We start from the raw sequence: 11,114 nt of genomic DNA, 5'->3' as shown, positions 1-11,114 counted from the left end.
TCCTGGAGGAAGGGGAAAAGGTGAGATTTTTTTTTTTTTTTTTTTGCTTTTTTTGTTTTAAGCTTACCATTGTATTTACAGTGTCCTGCTCAGGGTCTAGCACATAGTAGGTGAAGAACAAAAAAAAAAATTTTTTTTTTAATGATTGGATATAGCTGAAAGCAGTAACCTAATTGAAGAAGCTTCCTTTTGTAAGTGATATTTAAGTGAAACCTGAAGAATGAGTAGGAATCAACCAGATAGCATTGAGAGTGAGGCTTACCGAAAGCTCAGGGTGAGAATTGTAGACACAAACCAAATCAGGTAGGCCTGTGAGGACTTTTGGGCAGTAAGATGACACTGAAGGATTTTATGCTGTCGAACGTGACAGATTGGCATTTTTGAAAACTCATTGTGCTTACAGTGTGGAGAGTGGAATTGACAAGATCAAGGGTGATTTAGAGAGAACACTTAGAATAATCCAGGCGAGAGATAATAGTGGCTTGGACTTGGAGGGTGATAGTGGAGATGGAGAGAAGTGGAAAGACTGGAGAAATATTTGTGCACTAGAATCTAATTGGAGATAGAGTAGTAGTGGAGAGGGAGGTGGCAAGGATGATTCCTGAGTTTCTGGAATAGACTGCTAGGTAGATGGTGGTCCCATTTACTAATAAAACAGGAAAACCTAGAAGAGGGGGAAGAATAGGTCTGGGGGAGGAGCATGAGTTTAGTTTTAGACCTACTAAGTTTGAGGTCCTTGAGGCACATGATTCCAAATGGAGATGTCCAATTGGAAGTTAGGTACAGGTTTGGAGTCTAGATCGAGACCTTGGAGACATGATAGACTTGTGAGTCATCAGCCTAAAAATGGTATTTGGGGCACAAAAGTAATGAGGTCTCCTGAGGAGTGTGTGTGTAGAGTAAAAATAGAGTTTAAAGGATACTGAGCCTAGCCCTCCAGAATCTCAGTAACTAGGGGAACCAACAGAAGAAAGACTAAGTGGGTAGATGGAAAGTCAGGACAGTGCAGTCCCACAGAAGTGCAGAGAAGACTGTTTCTAGGAAGAGAGTGGTCAGCTGTGTCACTACCACTGAGAGGTCAAGCAAGATAAAGACCATGAGTTATCTTTTGCATTTACTGACATGTAGATTATTGTTGACCTTGGCAGGAGCAGTTTCATAGTGACTGAAGCCATATTGCATTGATATGAGGAGTGATGGAAGGTGAGGAAATGGGGATGATGAGTATAGACAACTCTTTCAAGAAGTTTGACTGAAGGAGAGAGAGAGAGAATGAGGGCAGGAGCTGGAGGAAGAGGTGAAGTAAAGGAGCGCTATTTTTTAATTTTTAATTTTTTTAGATGGGACTAAGATTCCTAGAGTAGAATGTGCACCTCAAGAAGACTGAAAATAAACATTTTAAATAAATCTAAAAGATGGAAAACCAATTATTTTACCACATTTCTCCCCCACCCCTTGCTTTAGGATGTAAGACATAGGACATTAGTGTTACAGGCATTTATAATAACCTGTATAGGAAAGACAGCCTTCTAAAATTAATCTCTAAGACCTCTCTCTCTCTCTCTCTCTCTCTCTCTCTCTCTTTCTCTCTTCCTCTCTTCCTCTCTCCTTCTCGCTCTCTGTGTCTCTCCTTCCCCTCCCTACCTCACACACCCTCTTGCTTTATATTTCCCTGCTTGGAAAATCATTTAGTACCTAGTTTGTTACTGTACCAGCAGGTGGTCAGTAAGTGCTGAATAAATTAGCATCTTTTTTTGATAATGATATTTGTGACAAATAGTTCTACATCCTTACTTTTTAACTGTCTTCGTTCAATCTCTTCTTGAATGTGACATTTGCAATGATTTCCCTCTACCTATGAACTAATATCCCATGTGAGATGGAGTTGCCTGATACAATGGAACAATCAGAAGAACTGGCTACTAGTTTGGCTTTGGCTTCAGTAGGCAGTCCAGGCAGGTTTCATTCCTTTCTATAATAGAGCTAAACCACCCTTCTCTTGGGGTCACTAAGGACATGTCTGAATGATGCTCATATGTAGAGCTTTAAAAGTGTGCCAAAGCCTAATCAATCTAAGATTGAATTAGATCTGGTTTCTGCTTATTGGGTTCATATGAAATAGAAATTGACCTACAATGCATACTGTCAGTACATCAACAAGTACTCAAGCTCCAACAAGTTTTCTTTTCTTTTCTTTTCTTTTTTTTTTAAGTTTACTTATTTATTTTGAGAGAGAGCATGAGCAGGGTAGGGACAGAGAGAGAGAGAGAGAATATCCCAAGCAGGCTCCACACTGACAGCATAGAGCCCAGCATGGGCTCGATCTTACAAACTGTGAGATCATAACGAGAGCCAAAATGAAGAGTCAGATGCTTAAGCAACTGAACCACCAAGGTGCCCCTGCAATAAGATTCTTAACCCTAGACTAGGTCTAGGAGCATTGACAATAAGATGGGTATAAATTAAGAATCAAGATCTTGTACAGTCTGTAGCCATTGGCTTCTAGTTTATGAAAGGTGGTTTGCATCTTTGTATCTTTTAGAGATGCTTTCAAAGCAACTGAAAACTAAAGAAAACTTTTAACTTCTACTTGAAAGAGACAGTTTATTAATTTTTTTAAGCTGAAAGATAAGCCTGTTACTGTTTTCATAAACTATTGGAAGAAAGTTGAAAATGTTTTAATGGTACATTATTGTCACCTGTCGTGGTCAATGTGCTGTTTTTTTTGTTTTTTTTTTATGTTTAATGGGAAAAGTAATTATATCCCTGGAGCTGATGATTATGTGCATGGTAATTAAAAACAGAGAAGCCCAATCATGACCCAGTCTTGAAGATGTAGTTAGTGAGATGGTTTGAAGCAAGTTTCAGGTCGTAGAAACGAGTGGCATAGAAGGGAAGTCTTCAGTTGATCAGTAACCATTTATTGACGTTCTCCTGTGCTCCAGAAGTATGGTTAAGCACCAGATAGGATAAGAAAAACATGAGACAGCTCTCTCCCAAGAAAATTATATTTTATGAGTGAAAAAACAGATAATAGAACATTATGTTTAGTGAGAAAAGAGTATATATTGTACATATTTTATGCATCTTGTTTGCGTGTGGGAAATTGGAGAGGATGTACAATAAAATATTAACAGTACAGGAAATCTGGTTATCCAAAGATGATGAATTCCCGTGAATTTAAGGAAAATGAATGCATTTAACACAGGAACCAAAAGTTTGTTGTAAAACGTAAAAAAACTGACTTGGAACACAATCTTAAAAATCAAAGCTCAAAATCTAAGAAATATCTGAGTCTTTTTTTTTTTAATGTTTATCTTGAGGGAGAGGGAGAGAGAGTGTGTGACCAGGAGAGGGGTAGAGAAAGAGGGAGAGAAAGTCCCAAGCAGGCTCCAGTCCCAGTGCGGAGCCCATTGCGGGGCTCAATCTCACGAACTGAAATCGAGTCAGACACCCAAAGGACTGAGCCACCCAGGCACCCTAGGAATAGCTGAGTCTTAGATTGAACAAAGTCTAGTGTTGCTTTGGTTTCTATACTATAATTTTTGTGACAAAATCATATTGCAGTATTATGTATCATCTTTTATTTTGGTTTTGGATATATTGAAAGAAACATAGGGATTCATCAATTTTCTCAGGAGCTGTCTCAACCTTTAATATTCATATCCTTCTCTTTTGCAGTTGTTATTCTAAAAAATGTTTTGGTTGTAGTTGGCAGGACTTATGCTAGATCTCAGCTCTCAGTAATAAATTCCAAAGTTTTCCAACATCACTTTCATAAAATCCTGCATCTTTATAATTGTAGTAGAAATACATGCTGTTGTTAATTCTGGAAGTATAAAGGGTAGTACCTTAGTGAATATTTTAGTGTTATGACAACTTTTTTCCTTATGCAACCTTGTAACCATAGGGAGTTATATAATGAATACTGGGAAAATGAAGATCCTGTAGTTATGTCTGCGTGGTGAGATTTTTTTTATTGGTTTTAATTTATCAGTTATTGTTTATTTGTACAGTTGATTCTCCTTATTTGTGTTCCATAAAGTTGCCAGGAACATTGAGTTAGTGAATACTAAACCACTGCTCCCAGGAGAAATACAGGATTAGGTTCTTATGAGCTTTTGGTCTCATTTTCACCAACCAGTTAATACATAACCTTGTTTTATATGTGTTCCTGTTTAATGACACCTTATTTACTATATATTGTTGATTAACATTGAACTCAGAGCCAACAGCACTGTAACACAAGCGTGAATGAAGTTAGTATCTACAATAGATTTCCTGTGTGAAACACATCAGTCACAGCTTTCTTGCACTTAGGAACACTAGACAGCATACTACACTATGTGTGGCGCTATTTTAAACAGCAAAATCACCAACAAAAAGCACAGAAATCTGAAAAATGTGGTCCTGAATAGACCATGAAAAGGACACTTATTTACAGAATGAGAGCCAAACAAAAAGGCAGAGCATGGCCTTGTTCTGTCACAGCAGGAAATGTGCAGGGCAGGCAACTCAGAGTTTTCACTACTCTACCACGCATGTCCACAAATGGCAGCCAAAGTGTCCTGACTATTGATTTTGGAGTTAGAAATAAATTTTAGTAGTGGGCAAATTTGCAAATATGGAAGCCATGAATAATGAGGATCAGTTGTATTTTCTAATTATTTCTGCATTAAACTTGCTTTTGTTGTAACTTTTTAAAAATGGAAGCATAAAACAAGCTTCCAGAAAATTAAATTACAATTAAAGTATAATTTGGAAGACAAAGCTGAGACTTTAAAATAAATAGTATTCAAAAACACAGTATATTTTCATTTATGTGTATATAACTGGGATATAACAGGTGTTTAAAAGACAGAAGAGCACTGGAGGAGAGAGAAGGCAGAGAAGAGGCCGAACTACTTGGTTATATTCATTAATTACAAGACTCCTTGGATAAATCCACACCAAGTAATAGCAGGTTAAAAACAAGCAGGTTAAAAAAAAAACAAAAACAAGCAGGTTAAATCCTGGCAGGTTAAAAACAAGATAAATGAAAGCATTTATCAAAAGACTGCTCTCGCTTCCAAAAGCATATGTGTTGAGAGAGTAGAGAAGTATTATATATTGTTAAATTAATATATATGCTTAACTTAAACGTATAAATAGAGGAGGAATGGAAAGACCTTGTTTACTTTTTTGCCTTTCTCAGTCCAGCTTTGCCTTTTCTTACATATAGCTATGTGAACACAGATACAAATACAGGTCTCTGTCAACACCGAGTTGCAGATATATAGGATTGTTAATTACAGTTCTTATAAATGGCTTCTGTTGTAGGAACAGCAGCAGTATTGGTATCGACAGCACCTGCTTAGTTTGCAGCAGAGGACAAAAGTACATTTGCCAGGACACAAGAAAGGTCCTGTCGTAGCAAAGGATGCACCTGAGCCGGTAAAAGAAGAAGTTACAGTACCTGCCACCAGTCAAGCACCAGAACCTCCTTCATCTGAGGAGCCCCCGTTACCGCCTCCTAATGAGGAGGTACCACCTCCTCTCCCACCTGAGGAACCCCAGGTAATCACAGAATTAATTACTCAGTGTTTAATAAATGATTCGGCTTTTTTTTTCTGATCCATTTATAGATACCTTTGTCAAAATGGATATATGTTTTTATGTGTTTTTTTCAAGTACATGTAAAATTCTGTTATGGAACAATCAGATGAATGCCTGATCAAGTTTAGAAAAGACATTTTTTTCATGGTTTAAGTGAGAAAAGAATGAGACTCTTCTGAATTGAGAGTCTCTGAGCACTAAAGTGATACCAGGGTGTTTTCATATTGGCAGCACAGGGCAGTATTTAAGAGCTTCAGCTTTTGTCGTCACACTGTCTGAGCTGTAGTTCAGGGACTGCCACTTGCTGGGGGTGACTCTGCACAAGTTAGTTAATTGTTCTGTGCTATCATTTGCTCATCTGCAAAATGGGTAGTAGCTATCTTATAGAGCTGTTGAAGCATGAAATGTAATAATCCTTATCACTTAACCTATTAACTGACACATGGAGAGTTCTCACTTTGATCCAAAGGTATTTTTTTCTCCCAGAGCCTATGTGGAAACTTTATTGAGCCATAATGATTACATTGTCATCTATTGGTGAAAAGTGGTGAACGTGAAAAAGATTTCTCAGAGTGCAAAGAACATAGCTGTCAATTTTGACTTTTTTGGGGAAATGATTGCTCTACTTAGGGACAGTGGGATGGATTGTTATTCCACTGAAGACTGTGGAATTTATAAACTCCTTTGTATTTGTCCATAGTCTAAAGAGATAATCCATAGTCTAAATAGAGCCAGGTCTTTTATCGAAATATAAAACAGCTTTTCTCAGTCAGCCAGAGTTGTAGGGATTCTGGACTGTATAACATAATACTTTATAAAATATTCAGGTTTCTTGTTAGTTTGGTTTCTGATTTATTACTTACATAAGAATATATTTTCTCTTTTAACTATAGTCTGAAGACCCGGAAGAAGATGCTCGGTTGAAGCAGTTGCAGGCTGCAGCAGCGCACTGGCAGCAGCACCAACAGCATCGAGTCGGCTTCCAGTACCAGGGGATAATGCAGAAGCACACTCAGTTACAGCAGATCCTGCAGCAGTACCAGCAGGTTATACAGCAGCCCCCACATATGCAGGCAAGTGCTTCCTCCACTGACGCACGGGAAGTTGCCCCAAGTCATTTAAAGGAGTTGTTATTCCTGAGAGAGATTTAAGTGTGAAGAAGGAAGGATATTAAGTTGACAATTAGATGTTTCCGAGGAGGGTCCAAGTAGTTCTCTCCCATCACCAGGGTGGGAAGTATGGTTTTATGAAAATGCTCTTGGGATGGGGCAGGGATAGTGGAGTCTTCTGGTCATGTCAACCCAGGAAGATGTTAGAGCACTGTTGCTAAGGATTTTAAGAGCCCCTGATTCTTACCATATAGGATCAGGTTGCCTACAAATCACTACAGTGACAGACAAGCCAAAATCCATCAAAAAGATCAAAGCAACCACCACAAAAACCTAAGGAAACACACCATAAAATATACTTGTTTTACTCATATCTTGAAGATTCAAACTTGTGTCTGTATGTCTATAATGATAGATCGTTTCTCAAGTTCTTAAAATGAGCCATGGTAATATTAAAATATTAAAATATTTTAAACTTGAAATAAACTTAATATTAAAATATTAAAAACTTGAAAAGCAATTGTTGCTAAGATAGGTATTTGCTTTGGTGTTTAGTTGGTTCCTCCAGCTCTGTGATAACTTATAGAAATGAGTCACAGGAGAAAGAATGATCATCATTGAAGAGCTGTAACAAGCTTACCCTTAGTGTCCCAAAGTCTTCAGGGTTTTAATTTCCTAAGACTTCAAATGCCCTGGATTTATTAATATTTTAACTTATGGTTAATTCTCCTCTATGAATGTCTTGAAATAATTGTTACCCCTTTATTCGTAGACCATGTCTGTAGACGTGCAGCTGCGGCATTATGAGATGCAGCAGCAACAGTTTCAACATCTCTACCAAGAGTGGGAGCGGGAGTTTCAGCTGTGGGAGGAGCAGCTCCATTCTTATCCTCATAAAGATCAGCTTCAGGAGTATGAGAAGCAGTGGAAAACATGGCAGGGACATATGAAAGCGACTCAGACCTATCTCCAGGAGAAAGTCAATTCATTTCAGAACATGAAGAACCAGTATATGGGGAACATGTCAATGCCACCTCCTTTTGTTCCATATTCTCAGATGCCTCCACCTCTACCAACAATGCCCCCTCCAGTATTGCCTCCATCATTGCCACCACCAGTGATGCCCCCTGCCCTGCCTGCTTCAGTGCCACCACCTGGCATGCCCCCACCTGTGATGCCACCTTCTTTGCCAACCTCTGTGCCCCCACCTGTGATGCCTCCATCTCTCTCTTCTGCAGGACCCCCACCAGTTCTTCCCCCACCTTCCCTCTCTTCTGCAGGGCCACCACCAGTTCTTCCCCCACCATCTCTGTCCTCAACAGCACCTCCACCTGTCCTGCCCCTCCCACCGTTGTCTTTAGCCACACCTCCTCCAGGATTACCTCCCCCTGGGGTTCCACAAGGGATACCTCCTCAGTTAGCAACAGCCCCAGTTCCACCCGCCTCCAGTTCTCAGAGTTCACAGGTTCCAGAGAAACCTAGACCAGCACTGCTTCCCACTCCTGTGTCTTTTGGTTCAGCCCCACCCTCAGCTTACCATCCTCCACTACAATCAGCTATTAGCCCATCAGAACAAGTGAATTCTAAAGTCCCTCTGAGCAAGTCTACTCTGCCATATAGTTCGTTCTCATCTGAGCAAGGACTTGTGGAGTCTTCAGCTGCTCCATCTCAGCCAATCACAGCAGTCAAGGACATGCCAGTGAGGTCAGGTGGACTGCTTCCAGATCCTCCTAGAAGCAGTTACTTGGAAGGCCCAAGAGGCCCAAGGTAGGTCTGCCTTTGTTTGGATGATTGGTTGGTTTGGTTTGGCTTTTTTGTTGATTTAGGCTGAGTGGGCCTTGATGGTATAAAAGACTTTATTTATGTGATTTCTATATTCTCTTTGTACTTTTATATGTATTATTGGCTTATAATTAATAACGTTAGTATCGTTTACTTACTAAATGTGACATAATAAAATCTAGAAATAGTAATGTGCCCCACTTCTTTGTCACTGCCTTTATTCTATATGTAAAGATTATAGTTCAAGATGAACGTCATGTTTTAGAATAATGCTTATCAATTTTTTATTGACGTTTTAGCTTTAAAAGTAATATTTATTAAATTTATTTTTTTAGTTGACAGATATCTGAATTGGTAACTTTTCTTTGTTAGATACTATGCTAGCTGTTGGAGATAAAGATGAACAACCCAATACTCTAGTGAAATAAAGCAACAAAATTCAGTATAAGGGTAAATAGGACTTTTATCCACTTGCTCAGCAAATATTTATTCCTGCTCTGTGCTTATAGCAGTAAATAGAACAGAGCAGACAAATCCCCGCCCCCATGGAGCTTATTTCCTGTATATTTCACTCAATTTGGGAGATGTTTTGCTATTGTCTGAACCACATTTTTATTTAGAAAAGCACAAGGAAAAATTTACCAGTAGTTTCTAAGTTTTTTCTTTGCTTTCTGAAAAGTGTTAAATTCATTTTCCCAAGTTTGTAGAAGTATATTTTTCTCCCCAAGTTGACATAAATGTTAATTTTCCGATAGAAAAACATTTCAATCATATTTTTTTCCAACCGGAAATTGTAATAGAAATACACATTCCTTATACTAAATTTAGATAGTACAGAAAAATATTTTTAAAAAGTAAAAGTCACCTAATTTCATCATTTAGAAATAATAATTTTAAGAAATATATGTCAGAAAAATGGGATCGTACTGAGTATATTTTCTTGTAAACTTGCTCTTTGCACTTAGTACATTGATTAATTTTCCACCTCAGTGTCTATGTATCTCTATTACCATTTTTAATTTCAACCTTTGGAAACAAAATATATCATTCATTCCCCAAATGTATAACTCTGAAAATAACATGGCCCAAAACTCCATCCAAAGTCAAAACTAATTAGGTGCAAGGCAACTCTACCGCGTAAGGTATTGACATTTTTCTAGAAAGTTTATTTCTTTCATTAAACCTAAATGTGTTGCTGTAACTTCTACTTGTTGATTTTAGATCTGCCTCTTTGGTACAATACATAATTAATACGAATTCCTCTGAGTACCAGAGGCTTTACATATGTTATCTCATGGAATCTTCTCAGCTACCTGTGAAGTAGGCAGGTTCATACCCTACATTTACCCCTTATAGACTGGGGCTGAGCAGTTTGAGTAATTTGCTCAACATCATGTAACTGGGAAAGTAGAGCCTGTGTTCACAGCCAGTGGGAACAGGGTCCAGAGGGTCCCCAAAGCGAAAGCACTATTAGTTAAGCACTGTGTTTAATGTCATGATTCAGTGATATTCATACTGTCAGTGATTGCAAGTGCATTTTGTGGTCTTGATTTATTTGGAAAGTGTAAACTTTTTATTTGGATTCTTACTTATCTCTAGGATTAAGCATTGCTTTTTAGATCTGGTGACTTATTTGCTATCAGAAAAGTGCATTCTTAACACCTTGTGAAGCAGATTTCCTGCTCCCTTTTTTTCTATCATTAATATTTTCCATCTTTTGCCTACCAAATCTTGTTGTAAATTTAGCACCTGTGTTAAGTTTTTTCTTGCCTTAAGGTACCTGAATAATTTCAGTGCCAGGAGGATCTTAGCAACTCTCTAGTGTGGTATCTCCTCTGTAGCAACTCATATTTGTACTGCATCTTAGTTTGTCATCCTGGGTCTTGCACCTATTATTATTACTTGTTATTACTTAATTTATTCTTCTCCATGATATATGAAGTAAACATAGAAGGGAAGCTGAGATTTGGAGAGGTTGTAAATGAATTCCCCCAGATGACATACCTAGAAAATGGTTGAGCTAGAATTAGAATCCAAGGCCTTCTGATCCACATTTAAGTTCATTTTACTTCCTATGACAAGTGGTTGATGGCCTCTGCTTAAACATTGGCACTGTGATAAGGAGTACCACCATATAAGGTGTTGACAGTTTTTTGGAAGGTTTGTTTATATTGAACCTGAATGTGTCGCTATCACTTCTGCCTGTTGATTCTAGATCTGCCTTTGTGGTGCCACACATAATGAATTATCCTGTCCCCTTCTACAGTGTGTCCCTAGAGTTATTTAAACACCCTGCTCTTGTCTCCCCCATCCTGCCTTACCTGCTCTTCCCTGCCATCACATATCAGATTCTTCTTTTCTTTTCACACTAACATTGGCTCTAGCCTCCTCCAGCTACGTTGTTCACTGTCTTGTGAAGGGCCTTTGGTCAGTCTCCTTGAGAACAAACACTTCAGATGCAGGGAGCCAGAGAACCTATGACCAATTTTGCTATAAAGAATGTAAATGTATAACTAAATAAATTGCTTTTCTTGGTCCTCACTCTCACAGTGTTGATTTATGTTGAGCTTAACATCAATTTGGCTTCCCTGGTCTTTTTCACATTAGCCATTATTAAATGAAGTCTCT

The 11,114-nt window shown here is 38.4% G+C and overlaps 1 protein-coding gene across 1 annotated transcript in view; it reads left to right on the top strand.

The window, feature by feature from the left end:
- YLPM1 (YLP motif containing 1) overlaps nucleotides 1–11,114 on the top strand; it is a 72,737-nt gene that overhangs the window by 4,876 nt on the left and 56,747 nt on the right. The window contains exons 3-5 of the mRNA XM_077750646.1: nucleotides 5,320–5,556; nucleotides 6,489–6,668; nucleotides 7,477–8,471. Coding sequence (XP_077606772.1) covers nucleotides 5,320–5,556; nucleotides 6,489–6,668; nucleotides 7,477–8,471 — 1,412 coding nt within the window. The remainder of the gene's footprint in view (nucleotides 1–5,319; nucleotides 5,557–6,488; nucleotides 6,669–7,476; nucleotides 8,472–11,114) is intronic.

This window comes from Crocuta crocuta, unplaced genomic scaffold (assembly GCF_008692635.1).
Source record: "Crocuta crocuta isolate KB4526 unplaced genomic scaffold, BGI_CrCroc_1.0 scaffold186, whole genome shotgun sequence".
NCBI lineage: Eukaryota > Metazoa > Chordata > Mammalia > Carnivora > Hyaenidae > Crocuta > Crocuta crocuta.
The sequence above is the reverse complement of the archived record's forward strand: the minus strand, read 5'-3'. Positions and strand labels throughout refer to the sequence as shown.